This window comes from Aspergillus japonicus (assembly GCF_003184785.1).
Source record: "Aspergillus japonicus CBS 114.51 unplaced genomic scaffold BO86scaffold_45, whole genome shotgun sequence".
NCBI classification, from domain to species: Eukaryota; Fungi; Ascomycota; class Eurotiomycetes; order Eurotiales; family Aspergillaceae; genus Aspergillus; species Aspergillus japonicus.
Window position 1 is genome coordinate 141,436 of NW_020291682.1, and position 16,603 is coordinate 158,038.

The 16,603-nt window shown below is 55.3% G+C and overlaps 7 protein-coding genes across 7 annotated transcripts; 3 read left to right on the plus strand and 4 right to left on the minus strand.

The window, feature by feature from the left end:
- Window positions 1-16: 16 nt before the first annotated feature.
- BO86DRAFT_366711 (putative DnaJ domain protein) lies at window positions 17-1,966 on the minus strand. The gene is made up of 2 exons (XM_025670112.1): window positions 1,429-1,966; window positions 17-1,308 (listed from the first exon to the last, which is right to left on the minus strand). The coding sequence occupies exons 1-2, from the start codon at window positions 1,608-1,610 to the stop codon at window positions 216-218; spliced, it is 1,275 nt and encodes a 424-aa protein (XP_025525351.1). The 5' UTR covers window positions 1,611-1,966; the 3' UTR covers window positions 17-215.
- A 301-nt stretch (window positions 1,967-2,267) lies between these two features.
- On the minus strand, window positions 2,268-4,561 carry BO86DRAFT_420799 (uncharacterized protein; the record flags this gene model as incomplete). Its single annotated transcript, XM_025675232.1, has 2 exons — window positions 2,268-4,084; window positions 4,165-4,561. The coding sequence occupies 2 exons, from the start codon at window positions 4,559-4,561 to the stop codon at window positions 2,268-2,270; spliced, it is 2,214 nt and encodes a 737-aa protein (XP_025525352.1).
- A 3,785-nt stretch (window positions 4,562-8,346) lies between these two features.
- Window positions 8,347-10,728, plus strand: BO86DRAFT_449686 (uncharacterized protein). The gene is made up of 6 exons (XM_025676739.1): window positions 8,347-8,585; window positions 8,698-8,807; window positions 8,858-8,970; window positions 9,033-9,111; window positions 9,174-9,522; window positions 9,583-10,728. The coding sequence occupies exons 1-6, from the start codon at window positions 8,518-8,520 to the stop codon at window positions 10,652-10,654; spliced, it is 1,791 nt and encodes a 596-aa protein (XP_025525353.1). The 5' UTR covers window positions 8,347-8,517; the 3' UTR covers window positions 10,655-10,728.
- Window positions 10,646-11,555, minus strand: BO86DRAFT_391024 (uncharacterized protein). The gene has a single exon (XM_025672512.1). The coding sequence runs from the start codon at window positions 11,227-11,229 to the stop codon at window positions 10,912-10,914; it is 318 nt and encodes a 105-aa protein (XP_025525354.1). The 5' UTR covers window positions 11,230-11,555; the 3' UTR covers window positions 10,646-10,911.
- An 893-nt stretch (window positions 11,556-12,448) lies between these two features.
- On the plus strand, window positions 12,449-14,380 carry BO86DRAFT_449687 (NADH:flavin oxidoreductase/NADH oxidase family protein; the record flags this gene model as incomplete). Its single annotated transcript, XM_025676740.1, has 7 exons — window positions 12,449-12,517; window positions 12,577-12,682; window positions 12,790-13,218; window positions 13,272-13,291; window positions 13,343-13,579; window positions 13,675-14,013; window positions 14,078-14,380. The coding sequence occupies 7 exons, from the start codon at window positions 12,449-12,451 to the stop codon at window positions 14,141-14,143; spliced, it is 1,266 nt and encodes a 421-aa protein (XP_025525355.1). The 3' UTR covers window positions 14,144-14,380.
- Window positions 14,381-14,548: 168 nt separating this feature from the next.
- Window positions 14,549-15,492, plus strand: BO86DRAFT_152294 (snoRNA-binding rRNA-processing protein IMP3). Its single transcript, XM_025666322.1, has 2 exons — window positions 14,549-15,112; window positions 15,181-15,492. Exons 1-2 carry the CDS (start codon window positions 14,723-14,725, stop codon window positions 15,352-15,354), a joined length of 564 nt encoding a protein of 187 aa, XP_025525356.1. The 5' UTR covers window positions 14,549-14,722; the 3' UTR covers window positions 15,355-15,492.
- BO86DRAFT_391026 (uncharacterized protein) lies at window positions 15,469-16,580 on the minus strand (the record flags this gene model as incomplete). Its single annotated transcript, XM_025672513.1, has 2 exons — window positions 15,469-15,632; window positions 15,663-16,580. Coding segments are annotated over 2 exons (921 nt in total), but the record flags the coding sequence as incomplete, so codon positions are not given.
- Window positions 16,581-16,603: the final 23 nt, after the last annotated feature.

Sequence of the window (16,603 nt, forward strand, 5' to 3'; positions counted from 1 at the left end):
GAGATTTGGTGCTGTAAATATAGCATGCCCGTAGTAGCCTTGTAGTTTGAAGTGGCAACCTGCACCTTGACTATACGAAAGACTGTTGTGTGTCTCGAGGTATTTCTATTGGATTGTCTATCTAGCGCACGGCCGAATGAAGAAAGAAAAAGTAGAGCATATGCAACTTCATCCATGCGAGCAGCTTTTGCACACATCATTTTGACCAAGATATACTATAACTCATCCTTCACGACCCGAGGCTGCGACACCGGACGACCGCTGTCCTGATCGAGCACGACGCCGTTCTTCTTGCGCCACTTCTCCCACAGGGCAAAGAACTCCTTTTCCATGCCGCTCTCCATCTCATCCGGCAGGATGACGGTGTACTCGATATACAGATCGCCGGGGGCTTCTTCCTCGTCGGACTCGTGCAAATGGCCCTCGGAATAGAAGGGCATGCCCTCGCCCTTGACGGTCTCGACCGCCAGGGGCTGGACGACCTGGCCGCGCGTGCGCCCGACCTGCACGACATGGCCGTCCAAATGGGTGATATTGCGGGACCAGTCGCCCATCCAGGCCTCGCGCAGCGACAGCGCCTCCTTCCAGAACAGATCCCTGCCCTTGCGGCGGAAGAACGTGCCATCGGTGCCTCCTTCAGCCACCAACTCGGGCTCGCGCTCCTCCAGAATCAGCACCAGATCGCCAGCAATCCAATCGGGACTCTCGTCGGCCTCATTCTCAAAGACGATCCGCGTCCCCTTGCCCATGCCCGGCTCGATCGTCGCAAACGTCTCCACCTCCTTCCGCACCACCCGCTGGCCCTGACACACCGGACACGGCCGCTTGACCATCTTGCCCTGGCCGCCACACTTGTCGCAGTGCATCTGCACCTGCTGGAACATCCCCGGCGCCAGCTGATGCTTCTGGATCACCACCCCGCGGCCCGCGCACTTGTCGCACGTCACCACCTCCCGGTCCGCCGACCCCGTCCCCTCGCACGCGTCGCAGATCTGCTGCTTCTCCACCCCGAACGACACCTCCCGCCCGTTGTAGAAATCGCGCAGCGGCAGCCCCACCTTCAGCTCCATGTCCGGGCCCCGCCGGTGGCCCGGCGCGTGTCCGAAGTGGCCCCCGCCCCCGAAGAACCGCGAGAACAGGTCGAATGGGTCGTTGCCCCCGCGGCGGCCCCCGGCCGTCCCGCCTTGGCGGTGCTGCTCGATGCCCTCGTGGCCGTATTGGTCGTAGATCTTGCGCGTGGTCGGCGTCGAGAGGATGTCGTAGGCTTCGGCGATGAGCACGAATTTCTCGCGGGCCGTGTCGTCACCTCTTTTTTTGGGGGGGGGAGCAGTGGTTAGTGTCTGTGGTTGTGGTTATGGTGGTGGTGGAGGAGGAGGTGGTGGAGGGTTTGGGGGGCGGAGGTGTGGGCGGAGGTGTGGGCAAACTCACGGGTTCTTATCCGGATGGAACTTCTTGCTGAGCGTCCGGTAGGCGCGCTTGATGTCCTTCTCCGAGGCGGATTTGTCCAGCCCCAGCGTCTTGTAGTAGTCGTCGGCCGCGAGGACGAGTTGCACCAGACACAGGGTGAGGGCCACGAGGACGAAGAGGGTTCGCATTGTGGGGAGGAGCATGGTGGATGATGATGTTTTCAGAAAGGGATGTGGGCTGTCAAGGGGCAGCGCATGTGGTTTGTTGGGCGTCGCTTGTGGTACTGTACTGAGTGGTGTGGGTGCGTGTGTGAGTATGTATGTGAGTATGTGGTCTGTTGGGCTGCTCGCGGGTTCGCGATAGCTAGTTACAGTACAGCTGCAACGGCGGAGTATAACTGACGGTAATAACGACCTCGCAAGGCAAGTTGCGAGCGTAGATGACAAAAAATGACAAAAGAAGGGGAGTAGAATTTCAAGACAGATGCCACGAGGACAATTGACCAGTCCCTCAAGATCAGTCAAGATCTCAAGCAGCGAGGCACAAAAGGGAGGGATTGAGTGAGTGGTTAAGTTGTTATCAGTGCTTCTTCTCTACTGATTAGGTGGCCGCAACGGGCCCCGGCCGAAGTGTTCGTCCGACAACCGCGTCACGTGGACTATACTGTTTAGGAGTAGCCTGCGGAATACTCCATGGAGACCGTTCATTCAATTCAATTCATTAACGCAACGATCAAATGCAAACCTCATCGCTAGGAACTAACCGCAACGCCTAACAGACCTTCGCTATACATTATGGCATTCTCCCCCAAACCAATTTCATATCCCATCAATTACAAGGCATTACCCAGCCCCAAAAACCTAAGCCCGACGAACGGGCACGTCGAATATCTCGTTTCTCCAGGTTCCCGCCAGAGTGCGATACTCATCGCCCTCCTCGATGGCCTCCTCCGCCCGTAGCGCCTGCTGGTTCCAGACCTTGACCAGACTGCCGGGGGCATACACACCCCGGAACACGCCCTCACCCGGCGGCTCCAGTCCGATCCGGGCCTCGACGTCGGTCTCCGGCAGCGCCTTCAAGCGAGCTAGCACCGCTCGCACGAAGCTGGCTAGGTCCTGGGGGTTGGCGATCCGGGCCGCCCGCAGCCGTTCGCGGGCGAAGACCAGCTCCCGGTTCAAGGCAAACGCCGCCTGCACGATCTTCTCCGCGATTTTCTTCTCCAGCACGCGACGCACGAGATGCTTGAGGAAGGGCTTGGTCAGCCAGAGCAGCCACTTCCACCGGCTGCGATGCACCTTGTAGTCGAGCTTGTGGATCCGAACGCGGACCCCGCGTAGGGTGAAGATCTGCTCCAGCCTGTCTCGGCCGACTTCGATGTCGAGTGAGATGTCGACCCCGCGCCGGTCTAGAAAGAAGCTGGCGACACCCTCATCGTTGAACCGCAGGAAGGGCCCGGAATGGGTCCGGATCCAGTACCCGAATTCAGACGCACTGATGTTCAATCCGTTGATGGTCGCCGTGAAGGTGGTTTTGATGTCCGTGGCGGTCCGCTTGGAATGCTTCTTCACAATGTCGATATCGTTGCGCGTGGTCACGTGCATCCGATAGGGAAGAAAGGACGAGTAGTTGACCGTATGGCCCGGCTCAAGGATCAAGCTCTCCAGCAGCAGATCAACCTCGGGCGCGGAGATCTCCAGGCGAGGGATCGGGATGAATTGCACCGTACGAAGAACTAGTGGCAGGAAACATTCGAGCAAGTCTGCCGGCAGCTGGCTCTCGCGGCGGTGATAGGCCTCATAGATATCCTTATACAGCTTTTGGGTTGCATTGGTCAGATTGGCCACGGCTTTGTCGCTGGGCACCGTCCGCAGAGCTCGCTTGGCCTGGATCAGAAAAGCATCGACGTCCTGCCTGAACCGTGATTCGGTTTTGACCTCCTTAGACTTTTCCTTAAGCTCATCGAATTTCTCTTCCGCATTGTCAAAGAAGTTGGGATCAGTCATCATCTCCTGGACGACGGAGCCGGTTTCCGAGAGGAACTTTTCAAACTCAGGATCGGAGTTGGCATGCTGCAACACCGTCTTGAAGCGCTCCTCCAGAGCCTTCCATTCCTCGGCATCACCGAACGATTCCAACAAGATCCAAAAGTGCTGCATCGCCTGCTTGAGGTCCGCATTGACGTCGACATCTTCTTCCGCCGCTGTGACGACATCCGACGCGGCGTTCACGTAGGCTTGAGCATACCGACGAACCAGCTGGCCCAAGGTTGAAATCGAGTCCGAGTAGTCCGTACGATCCTTGAGCTTGAGGACGGTCCGCTTCAGTCGGTACAGCAGAGCCTCTTTCTCACGGCCAGCGAGGTGCTCCTTTGCACTGCTGACTGCATCTTTGCCGGTGCGAGCCAGACCATTCCCGGCAATCTCGGCCACCTCAGTCGCTTCGTGTCGCAGGTCCTCACCCGTGGGCGTATGGCCTTCATCTGCACCTGCACCCTGCACCGCTTGGGCCTCCTCCTCGGACGGCTTCAGCTGCTCGCCAATCTGCTGAGATGTGCTGGACAAGGAAAAGGCCGTGTCGGAGAAGATCTGCCGGCCAACAGTCGTCAAATCATCCACGAAGAGGCGGAAGTCGGAGTTGGTCAGCAGGAGGCTTCCCACTGTACGTAGACTGTCGTATGCTGCATCCGCAGGGTTAGCGACAACCTTAACTCCACGAAAACCGTCTATGGCGTAGAAAAGAAGTGGGATGTGTACTGACCGGCTTTGGTATCGGCCCTCACCCTACTCTGGCGAGCCTGCTGCTGGATCTTGTTAGGGTCAATCGAGGCGCGCGATCGAGCCAGATGCCACAGAAACTCCTGCAGCTTGTCATCCTCATTCTTCTCCTTCAGGAATTCGATGAAGACCTGAATCCACAGGCGACAATCGCGGATGATCTGACGACCCACGGAGCCCACATCATGGGTCTGGGTGGAGAGCACATCTGAAGCCAGCAGGGTGCGGAGATTGACAATCACCTGTTCCGTAGAAGGCATGTAACCGTCCGAGAGAGCCCGGATCATCTGGTAGGTGTGTAGTTTCTGATGCAGGCGACGCTGGAGGGTGGTGTCCTCCTCATAGCGAGGGAGGAGGGGCTCGGTCTCCCCTTGCGGCATGGTTGCGATGGCTTCAGCAAACACGAAGAGTAGATCTACTTACTTGTAGAGAGGGATAGACAGATGGAGAGATAGAAGTTGATGGAGCAGCAAATACCACCGCAAAGTCCCTGACTCAAGGGATGACGAAACGGAGGGAATTGTAGGAAAAGAGGGGAAGCGATGGCAGCTCCAGGGTTGGCCGATTCCTGTTGCATGGAATCATCATCGATCACGGGCTGGCTGGTGGTCCAATCACTCTTGCGTCACCGCTCGCTCCCTTTCCTCGCCGCTTTATCAGTAGCCCCACGTGACCTGTCAGCCGGTATCTTATCGTATCGCTCCTATCGATAAGGCGGTTTCTGGGGTGGTTCATCGAGAATCCATGATCGGAAGAGTCAATTCCCATGGTTATGGACGGTCCTAAAGGTCAGTAACATGGCACGCTTCGTTCATCTCAGCAGTCAACTGACTGAGTCCAGAGATATGCCCTGCAACGGCCATCGTGCTTGGTTGTGGTCGAGCTCCCATCCCCGTCCGAGACAGTCACCTATGAACACGACTGCGAGTTCGTTCCCGTTTGCCTAAAGTATAAACACAGACGGAACTCGAGACAACACGACGAAGATCACGTAAACAAGCAAGCAAATCCCTGCCGTCGTTTGTCCGCAAGCCAGGAAATAAATCCCTCTCTGTCACAGAAGTTTACACGGTACGAGAGAGCCACCCGAGCAAAGAAAACAGCAGGAAAACCATGGAATGACGGGGTTTTGTCCGTGCAGCGCTGCAAGGCAGATCGTCAGGTGTACTGTACGAAGCACCGCGCATACAGGGTTCACGGTGACAGCCACCACCAAGTTGTAAACATCCGTCATCGCGTCCCGCATACCGGAGACCGACCAAAAACAATAACAACAACGCAATGAGCGATTTATTTTCGCTGGGGAGGGGAGGGAGAGTGGACGAGCAGCTGGTTGCCCTACGATTGCCGCATGCTTGCAGATTCCCTGGCTGGTTCCACAACAAGCCGAAGAGCGAGTGATGGTGGACAGGTTAGCAGTCCGGGATCATGATGCAGGTCGAATCTTGCTGAGCTAGGTACCAGGCTCCTGAAGACCTCTCATATGAGGTATATATTGACACCGCATGAAAGGGATTTGCCCCATGAGAGATCCAATACAGGGCGAACAAACAATGATCAGCAGTGGTCAAGCTTTGTGACCCATGCATCTTGAATCCGGGGAGCAAAGGGGCGAAGGAAGGGGAGACGCGACCTGCTCAAGTGGGTAAACCCGGTCGCGGTAGGGATAACTACTCGTCCCTGCAACATGGCGTGGAGAGAACCTAGGGATGTGCTTGGTCCATCTCGCCTACACATTCAGCCTGAAGTTTGAACCTTGAAAGCGAGGGGACAGGTGATTTTCAACCCGAGCGTTGGGATTGAAGGGAAGGGAAAGGTCGACGGAGTAACCCGTTGCCCACTAGCTCCTGATGAAAACCAATCCACAGCATGAAACAATAACTTCGCCCTACACTGAGCTTCCCATCAAAAGAGAGACCAGGGTTTTGGATCTGCAGGCGTCTCCATCGGCTAAACCGCCAATAGCTCGAGCAGGGTAGGCGGTGACGAGAACCAATGCCGCGAGAGACTGTTTTGAACTTCGGATGGAGTCGATGGAGTCGATGGACCGTCGCACAACCCGAATCTTTATCGTCGCCCAAGACGCAATCTCCTCAGATTTATAATAAGAACGAGGCTCGACCTGGACGGTTTGTGACTGCCTGCCCAAGCCCTCTCGAATTGCATCGGAAGCAGCACGGTTCAAGGGCGTTAAGATTAATTGTAGTGCGATTCTAGTGGGATTATAGTGTGAAAGGAGGAACAGTCTGGCAGTCTAACTGGTGTAGGCCAAGCCATCCGAGCCGAAAATGGCCACATCTCACCCGAGCCTTTGCTATTTTGGAGACGGCTGACTCAGCTCTTGCTGACTGAACTCCATCGGATATTTCCATCGGTCGGGACCGATCGGCGCGGCAAAGCAACTGAGCCGGCGGCTGGAGCATGCCATTGGACCGCCCATGTGTGGAATTTGGAGTATTATTCATTGAATTCGGTCATTACTCAGTAATGGGTAGTATATTTGGAGAAGAATTTGATGATTTGATGGGGGGTGAGGCCGAGTATGAGTCGAGCGGGGGGGTGGGGGGGGGGGGGGGGGGGGGGGGGGGGGGTGGGCAGCACACACGCAAACACACACAAATTTATTCGCGCATTCTGATCGTCGATATTTATGCGTTCCCCTTGTTCGTGTGCCCAATTATAGAGCCTGCATGCAGAATTGGGATGTGCCAGTCGACAATTCCGTCCAGGTAACATTTGGTTTGCAGTTCAGGGGGACAGATGTTTTGAAGAGGTTTGACTACCGAGCTGTCGTGGTCATTGTGTATATGTGTGTGTGTAAGCTGTTGGTACCTGCAGCCAGATGAGGAGAAAAACAAGAGAGCAAATCTTCCTGAGACCTGAGTTGATGAGGAGAAACCCGGGCCGCGTTTGCTGCGGGGAATCCAAAGATTCGCATCCGGTCCAGAATCCTTCCTCAGGCAGTTTAGCTTGGTTTGTGTCATGGTGACTGTTGGTGGTTTGGGAGGTTGGATTGAAGTTTTGGAGAGCCTGAAATTCTGCCACATGAAGTTTGGTGGAGATCCACTTCGGGACCCTTTTGGGTCTATTGCTGCTTTGGGCTTAGTTTTCCCGATGTGGAGACATCAGAAAATGAAGAAAAAATGAAAAGAAAAGAGAAAAGAGAAAAGAGAAAAGAAAAAAAGAGAAGCAAGAAAATACATAGTAGAAAGATAAAAAAAAAAGATCGGGAAAGGTATATCGGGATTGGACCGAGATGGTCATAGTATGGGCTGCAATCCTGTCTGTTACTGTACCTCTTCACCACCTATTCACTTTTCATCCACATCAATTGTGCTTGAACATCCACAGAATTTCCCTCAAGAGTTGAAGGGAAAATTCAAGCAGGATTCCATACGAGTACTGTAACTCTGTCCGTCACGGAGTCCGGAGTCTGTTGTTGGCGAACAACCAACTTCGCTTCAACAGACTGACAAGTACATCGTATACTTCAGTCTGCCACCTATCAACTCCCTGCAAATCTGCAATCTGCAGCCTGCAATTCCCAACCATCAACGGAATCCTCCACCATTGTGCATACGAAGTGCATAGCGATGACTCCCGTACTCGGTCCTACAACGTAGTCGTTGTCCTGGTGTCAAAAGAAATACCGCATTTTTCAGTGACCGTCTGAGCAGTCTCAGCTCCGAAACTGCTCCTTTCCAATCTGGACACGTTTATTCGCCTGCATTTACTCCGCATTTGCACTGCATTCGGCGAAGGCTCCCGTTCCAAGCTTGAAACCTTTCTCCATACCCGGACTTCCACGCTGTCTCTACCCAATCCTCTTCCCATCCGACACTCCTCCAAAGCTTCGTATCCCCATTTTCGACCGGAGCCAGGCCCCATCTTCCCACCCGATCGAAACGGTTCGCTGCCATGCACCCAACGTGACCCGACCCCCACCGGACCGGTCCCGGTCGCCCTTACTGGCCCTTCGCCTCCCGATTCTTCCCGATCGCTGTCATCCCTAAAACAATATCCCCTGGTCCTGGTTCATAGTTCTGGCGACGGCCTCGTCAGAAGATCACAACTACCGTGCGCGCTGACTGACCTGCTGTGGTTGAACTTCGGAATGCGGTGGATTTTGACTCAGGGGCGCTCAATGCGTTTAGTGCCTCAAGGACTTAAAGCCAGACGGCCTGTCGCTTCCTCAATTCGACTGATTCTGTCATCCTCTTCCATCTCCTTTTCTTCCTCTTCTTCTTCCTCCTCCTCCTCCTCCTCCTCTCGCATTGTGACCTCGCCGGTTGGTATTCGTTTGAAAACTACTCTCGCCACTGCACAGCCGTCCACCATGGCTCGCTTTCCCGCACAAAGCCGACCCGTTCACGCGACTTCCTTCGTCAGCCATCCCGCTCCCGCGTAAGTAAAATCTTGCCAGTGACAACTCCATCATCGATCGTGCAACAATGAAGAAGCAGAACGGGAGCACACAAGCAGAGCAGAGCAGTGGACTAACCATGGCCTCAATTAGCGAGTCGTCCAATTTTGACACCGCCAACCCGGCCTACATCCGCAAATATCTCCGCACCTATGGCTTGACGCCCCCGCGTGCGGAGTCATACGAGACCCAGAAGACTCGCTGTATGTGCCACTCGGCCTCTGGTCGCGCGGCCTCACTAACAAGCGCGCAGGCTTGGCTCAATTGGCTCTCAAGCAAACCGTTATCGACAAATTCCTTTACCTCAGCACTCTCCGCAAGAACAATGTCCACCTGTTCTACCGTCTGGTCACGGATCACCTCAAGGTCAGTTAGTTCGGAAAGCGACGCTGCGGACGAAAACAACCCGTTGACTCACATGCATTCAGGAATTGACTCCCCTCATCTACACCCCTGTCGTTGGAGAAGCTTGCCAAAGATGGTCTGAGATCTACCAACAGCCGGAAGGTGAGTAATCCCCGGATCCCTGTCCACGACGTGAAACCGGGCGCTAACCATGCACCCCGCAGGCATGTACCTGAGCTACGAGGACCGGGGCAATCTGGCTGCTGTCATCGCCAATTGGCCCCAGCCCAACGTCGAGATCACTGTTATTACCGATGGCTCCCGCATTCTTGGTCTCGGCGACCTTGGCATCAACGGAATGGGTATCCCCATTGGTAAATTGGCTCTGTACACCGCATGTGCCGGCATTCGTCCCGAGGCTACTCTCCCCTTGACTCTGGACCTGGGTACCAGTAACAAGGCTCTCCGGGAAGATCCGTTGTACATGGGTAGCCGTCGTGACAAGGTCACCCCCGATGAGGAGCGTGAGTTCATGGACGAGTTGATGACTGCTCTGACCGAGCGCTGGCCTGGGTAAGTCATTCCACCTGGCTGATAACGGAAGAGCGCGATGCTAACATGCATTCCCATCAGTATTGTCATCCAGTTCGAGGACTTCAAGAACCCCTTCCCCGCTCTGGAGCGTTACCGTGACGTCTACACGTGCTTCAATGACGATATCCAGGGTACTGGAGCTGTCATCCTTGGCGGTGTGATCAACGCTGTCAAGCGCTCCGGCCTTCCCTGCAAGGAACACCGTGCTGTCTTCTTCGGTGCTGGCAGTGCTGGTGTCGGTGTTGCCAAGCAGATCGTCGACTTCTTCGTCCGTGAGGGCATGACCGAAGATGAGGCCCGCGCCTGCTTCTACTTGGTTGACACCAAGGGTCTCGTGACTGCTGATCGCGGTGACAAGCTCGCTGACCACAAGGTCTACTTTGCTCGCACCGACAACGACGGTCTGCAGCTGAAGACCCTCGAGCAGGTTGTTGACCACGTGAAGCCCACCATCCTGATGGGTCTTTCCACCATGGGCGGTGTCTTCACCCCTGAGATCCTCCGCAAGATGGCCGACTGGAACAAGAGCCCCATTGTCTTCCCTCTGTCTAACCCCTCCTCCAAGTCTGAGTGTGACTTCGAGAGTGCCATCACCAACACCGACGGCCGTGTGCTTTTTGCGTCTGGCTCCCCCTTCCAGCCCATGAGCTTCACCAACTCCGCCGGTGAGACCCGCACCTACTACCCCGGCCAGGGTAACAACATGTATGTTTTCCCTGGTATTGGTCTGGGTACTATCCTCTCCAAGGCGGTCAAGGTCACCGACACCATGATCTATGCCTCGGGTGAGGCTCTCTCCAAGGCCTTGACGGCCGAGGAAATTGACAATGGTCTCCTCTACCCCGACTTGACCCGCATCCGCCAGGTTAGCGTTGTTGTAGCGCGCAATGTCATCCGTGCGGCCCAGGAAGCTAAGGTCGACCGCGAGACTGCCCTGCGCAACATGGACGATGCCACCCTGGATGCCTGGATCAAGGCCCGCATGTACGATGCTCACACGGAAGTTCTGTCCTTGGAGCGCGAAGTTGGCGCCATCCTGTCCAGCCTGGGTGGCAGCGCCTTGTCTCTGCCTGGCCTGAGCGAGGAGGCTGAAAAGAATGCTAAGCTGTAAATGGCTTTTCCTTGTTTGTCTTTTTCATCAGTTGCATCCCTGGGTTGACGAGGTTGCTTGACTTTGGAGCGATTCTTTTTTTTTTTTTTTTTCTCTCATCTCATCCACCAACTGGATGGATGCATTCTTCTTGTATACCCCCTTCTTGCACCGCTTCCATGCCCCATTTAATGACGAATTTGTGTTGGATCTTACCGACTTCGGACTCGGATTGGTTAGCTTAGATACTGTGAGTGGGTTTTCGGGTTGGGTAAAATTCATGACTGCACAATGTTCCAGACTGTCCATACGTGTTTTTCTCGATAAACAAAAATCGGAAGAGTATTCCAGAACAGGCGTATCTCGAACCTCGGCTTCCTTTTTCCGGTCCATGTGATGCAGCGTAGAGTCACACTCGATGATCGTAGCCCCTCACCTGAGGGAGGTACTGTACCTTTTGACTCATGGTGTGAGGGGGTGAGATCCTCAGCTTTGTACCCCGCAGCATCATCCAGGTCCAGGCTGACAGAGACAGTACACTGTACATGTGAAGATGGAAGGGGAGATGCGGGGAAAGCCACGCAGCAAGCCATCATCCACCTGTGACCTCATTCAACCAACCCAGCCTGCCCCCAGCCCCGGAGTCTCGTGGCCAAAGGATCCAGATTCATCTAGACCCGACCAGATGATCTCGTCCTTTCCTCTTCAGCCCTACTCAGCTTTAAATAGACTTTCCTCTAATAGCTGCAAGCCTGCAACCACCCCGGGGTTAGGTCAGTCAGTGGGGACCCGCGTGGTCCACGCTCCTGTCTGACACTTTGGGGGGAGAGTGGACCTCGGGAACTCAATCCCGAGGGGATCATTGGTCCGTCGGGTTGATGACTTGAAGAAAGAAAGGGGAAGATGATGCGTTGTTGTGTTGTGTTGTGTCTGGAACTGGGTGAGAAACGGGTGACCGGCGGGATATGTACTAGGTAGGCACTGAGGCTCGGGAGGAAATGGCCCGGTGAGTCTTCGGCTAAGTCTGCTCCGGGAGGTGGTGGGAGGTGGGTGGTTCTCCGGTGGTCCGAGACTTATTCTCCACGCACGCCCTGAGGTGAGGTGGGTGAGGTGTGCATGTGGGATCATCGGTGGATAAGTTGGATTTGTGGGAGATGAGAGTAGGTTGGTTTTGCTTGTTTGGTTGGTTGGATGTATGTCTGTACTGTACCTACTGAGTTCTTGTCTTTCTTGGCTGGGCTTAGGGTTGAGTTCACTCAGGTACTGTGCTGTACCATTTCCATTGTGTTGCAACGCATTGGACTAGACTTCGTTGAGTCTCTGACAGTGAGTACCCCAGATAAGCAACGGTACTCATAAGATACTGTAGCTAGGAAATGTATGCGAAAATAGATACGACTATTCGTGTTAAGGCCTGTTACTGGCCGCACTGCCTACCGAAGGGCGTACTCGGGATGGATCCATGATCTGATCTGATCCCCACAATCCCCCTAGAATCTTCCAGGGTTCTTCCTTCCTTCTTCAGGTATACACCTCGTGGCATGATTGATAAGGATAGCCTAGGTAACTTAGTCAATTTTCAGTGTGCTTGATAAGCATAAGCATAAGCATTCTGCAGCCAAATCTTGGCTCCAACCCCAAACGACCGGGTTGCTCCACCAGCCGTCCGTGCCTCGGTTCCGATATTTTATGGTTCGGTTCTTTTTTTTTGCGCCGCCTCCGTAGTGTTTTTGTCGCTTGCGGTCTCCCTTCCTTCTGTCCTAGGGTTTCTTGTGTTGGTGTTGCAAACCTAGGCGTTCATTATTTCTCTGCACGATGTCGGCGGTTTTGAGTGAGCCTGTCAAATTGCCTTGTGGCTTGGTGCTGCCGAATCGGCTTGCGAAGGTTGGAGGCTTTTCCTTCTGGCTGTTGGTATCATACTTACGATGATTGGGGTTGGGTAGGCAGCACTCGCCGAGTCGCTGGCTGGGTCGCAGAATACCATCACCCCGACTTTGTTGAAGGCGTATGAGCGATGGGGGCAGGGTGGTTGGGGGGCGATTCTTACTGGTTCGATTACCCTCCTCGACTCTCAAAATGGCTGCAGTGGCAACTCTATGGGAAATCTACAGCATTTGGTGATTCTAAAGAGCCACCCTCTGATGCATCACCAACAGGAAACGTCCAGGTCGACATCAACCACATGGGCCAGCCCTTCGACCCGGCCCTCCAGGGCGACTACACCGACAAGACCGACCCCGCCATGCAGCCCCTCCTCGCGAGCTGGTCCCCCTACGCCACCGCCATCCAGCAGCACGGCGCCCCCGGCATCGTCCAGCTGTGCCACCCGGGCCGGCAGTCGGCGCGGTTCGCCGGCCGCCGTGGCGTGTTCGCGCCCACTCTGGCCCCGAGCCCGATCCCCCTGCAGATGGGCGGCGACGGCTTCCTCGCGCGCTGGATCAGCCGGTTCCTGTTCCCGCCGCCGCGCGCGATGGACCAGACGGACATCGACCGCGTGGTGCGCCAGTTCGTGGACGCCGCGCGCGTGATGGCCGATAGTGGGTTCGCCGGCGTCGAGTTGCACGGCGCGCATGGGTATTTGATTGGTTCGTCTCTTCCTTGAAGTCTGGTGGGTGGGTGTGCTGACCGGTGGATTTAGATCAATTCTTGAATGCGAAGGTTTGCGCATTTGCTTCTGGGGCTCCGGGGAATTGAGCTGACGTCCTCCAGACGAACAAACGCACCGATGCGTACGGCGGTAGTGCTGAGAAACGCGCGAAATTCGTGCTGGACATCATCCGTGCGGTGCGCGAGGTCGTGCCGCGCGGGTTCGCGGTGGGCATCAAGCTGAACTCGGCGGATCACAGCTCGAGCACCTTCGAGGAGACGATGACGCAGATCCAGCTGCTGGTGGAGGCTGGTGTGGACTTTTTGGAAATCAGTGGAGGCAGCTATGAGAATCCTGAGGTGGGTTTTGCTTTTTTTCTTCCTCAATCAATTGCCCGCCTTTCGCCAGTCTTCATCCACCTCTGCGGAGGGACCGTACTGACGAGCGAGGGCAGATGATGGGCCTGGACGCTGCTCCCAAGAGCGAACGCACCCTCGCCCGCGAGGCGTTCTTCCTCGATTTCGCCCGCGAAACCCGCCAGCGGTTCCCCGATCTGGTGCTGATGCTGACCGGCGGCTTCCGGACTCGGGCCGGCGCCGAGGCGGCGGTCCAGCAGAATGTCTGCGATATCATCGGGCTCGGTCGTCCGGCGGCTATCGATCCGGATCTGCCCAGGGTGTTCCTGGACGACGGGCTGGCGGAGGAGAAGGCCCGGCTGGTGCTGGGCCGCGTGCCGGTGCCGGCGTTGGTGCGCTTGCTGCCGTTCAAGGGTGTTGGCGCGGGGTTGGAATCGGTATGTTTGCTGTTTTCTCCAGGTTGACTGGGGAGAAGTGGTTTGCTGACGGGTTCTTGCCTAGAATTACTATGCGGGCCAGATTAAGCGGTTTGCCATGGGGTTGAGGACTATTATTCCTGGGCTGTAGGGTGTTGGGTAGAGTTGGTGCAGTGTTTAGTCGATGTCTGAAGGTTGGTTGAGATGCGTATATAGATGTATAGATCACACGACTTTGGGTCTGCTGTTTAATTGACCTGGGATAAATGGAGCAGTAATGGTTAAGCTGATACTGTCCGAGGCAGAGGGTAGCGAAGAAGTGGACTTGTTTGAAATGAAAATATCTGACAACGACTAAAAGAGTCGATAATGAGAAACTCATAATTTCCCGGTAAGTCTTCGATACAAAAGTGAAGAATAGAAAGATGGATATTGGGATGGCCCGTATAGTTAGGGGGAGTCACACCGCCAACACACCGCCAAGCCCTCTGCCCAAATACAACCGGCAATATCCCCACCGCTCATCCCAAATTTTCTCCTCATCACGCAGCAGAAACCCACCCATCAACACCATTATTGACTAGCTAGTACGAAACAACTATACCTACCAACTTTATCAACACCTACCTCTTCGCCTTCCCCGAGAAGACACCTCCACAGCACCGTCCCGAGAGACTATTCCGAAAAAAAAAAAGAAAAAAAAAGCCCACCAGGAGAAAAACCCGCTAAAATGGTCCGCGCGCTCAAGCACCACGAGAAAAAACTCCTCCGCAAGGTCGACTTCCACACGTACAAGTCAGACAACAACCACCGCGAGTCGACGATCCGCACGCGCTACCACCTGCAGGACCCGCTCGACTACCGCAAGTACAACACGCTGTGCGGCTCGCTGCGGCAGCTGGCGCACAAGCTGAGCGAGCTGGACCCCGCCGACCCCGTGCGCCGCAAGCTCGAGGCCGACATGCTGGACAAGCTGTGGCGCATGGGGATCCTGAAGCAGAGCCGCGAGCAGGGCGCCGGGCTGTCGCGGGTTGAGCGCGAGGTCACCGTCTCGGCGTTCTGTAGGCGCCGGCTGGGCGTGTTTATGGCGCGCAGTGGGATGGTGGAGAATGTTGTTGCTGTAGGTCTTTCCCTTTTTCTTGGGGGCTGGGCTGGTGCGAGCTGGTGCTAATTATTCCCCGTGTGCAGGCCAACACATTCATCGAACAGGGCCACGTCCGCGTCGGCACGGAGGTCGTCACCGACCCCGCGTACCTGATCACCCGCAACATGGAGGACTTTGTGACCTGGGTGGATAGCAGCAAGATCAAGAGGTCGATCATGACCTACAAGAACAAGATGGATGATTTCGATTTGTTGTGATGATACCCCGCAAGCAAGAATGGTGTTCTGGCGTTACTGTACTTTCTGTTTTCTTAGAAAAAGTTCAGGTTTTGGGGTACATGATTGATTCGGTCAGTCTAGCTGTATAAAATATGATCCCAAGACAGTCTTCATGTAAAACCACCTGTAGGTGATGCGATGTGATGTAAGATAGGATAAACTAAGCAAAAAATAACGATTGACAATCTATGGTATGGGTATCAAGACGAAAACAAAAAAAAGATGGCTAGATGGGCCATCAACAACCTGGCCGCTCACTCCGGGATATCCATTCGGAAGCGTCGCACGCTCCCTTCGTAATTCCCCTTCCCATCCTTCTCCTCGAAAAATGGCATCCGCCGAGCCCGCGACTGACACCATTTCGGCGCCACGCGCCGCCAGAACCCACGCATCCCGCTGCTCGCCTTGTCGATCTTCTCGTACTCCCGTCGGCGCGTGGACGGCGAGGTCCAGTCGATCACGGTCACGGTCGTTTTGGGGGTGGTGGTCGTGACTTCATCGGTATAGTCCCATACCGGGAGGGTGGATGCGCGGACGGGGGTCTTGTGCACTTCGTGGATTGAGATCGGCGAGTACTTGCCGCCGTTTCTTGTCTTGGTGTTGGTATTGGTATTGCTGAGGGTGGTTGCCACGTTGGAGCTGGTACTGGTACTGGGGGAGCGCTGATTGCGCGGGGTCAAAGGGGGTGGCTGTTGTTGTTCTTCCTGTGACTGCTGCTGGAACAGTCGACAGGATTCCCGATGCAGGGCTAGGAGATCCTCTCTGCGGGTAGTCTGGTCGGTGATGGGGGTGATGGAGACCGCGGTGGCGGTGCGACGGTGCTGCGAGTAATGAGAGCTGCTGTGGCGGCTGCGGAGACTGCTCTTGCGGTGACGGGATGTCGAAGAAGAAGAAGACGACGACGACGACGACGACGACGACGATGTGCTTGTGGTTTTGGTTGTTGCTGCAGGAGACGACGGGGACGGGGTTCGTCTTATTTTGGGTGGCGCGGCGATGCTGCTGCTGCTGCTGCTGCTATCCTCCAACGCATGGGCTTCCATACACGGCGATAGGCTTATCTCGGTGACCTCCAGTGTCGGGTAATCTTTGATAGAAGTCGTGGTGGCGGGATTGCTGCTCACTCCTGGTGAGATATACGGTTGCTCTGGGCCTGGGCCAGGGCGTGAGGATATAGACATGTCCTGAGGAAAGGCGGGATCTCCCTGCGAATCGTAGAAGTTGGGGG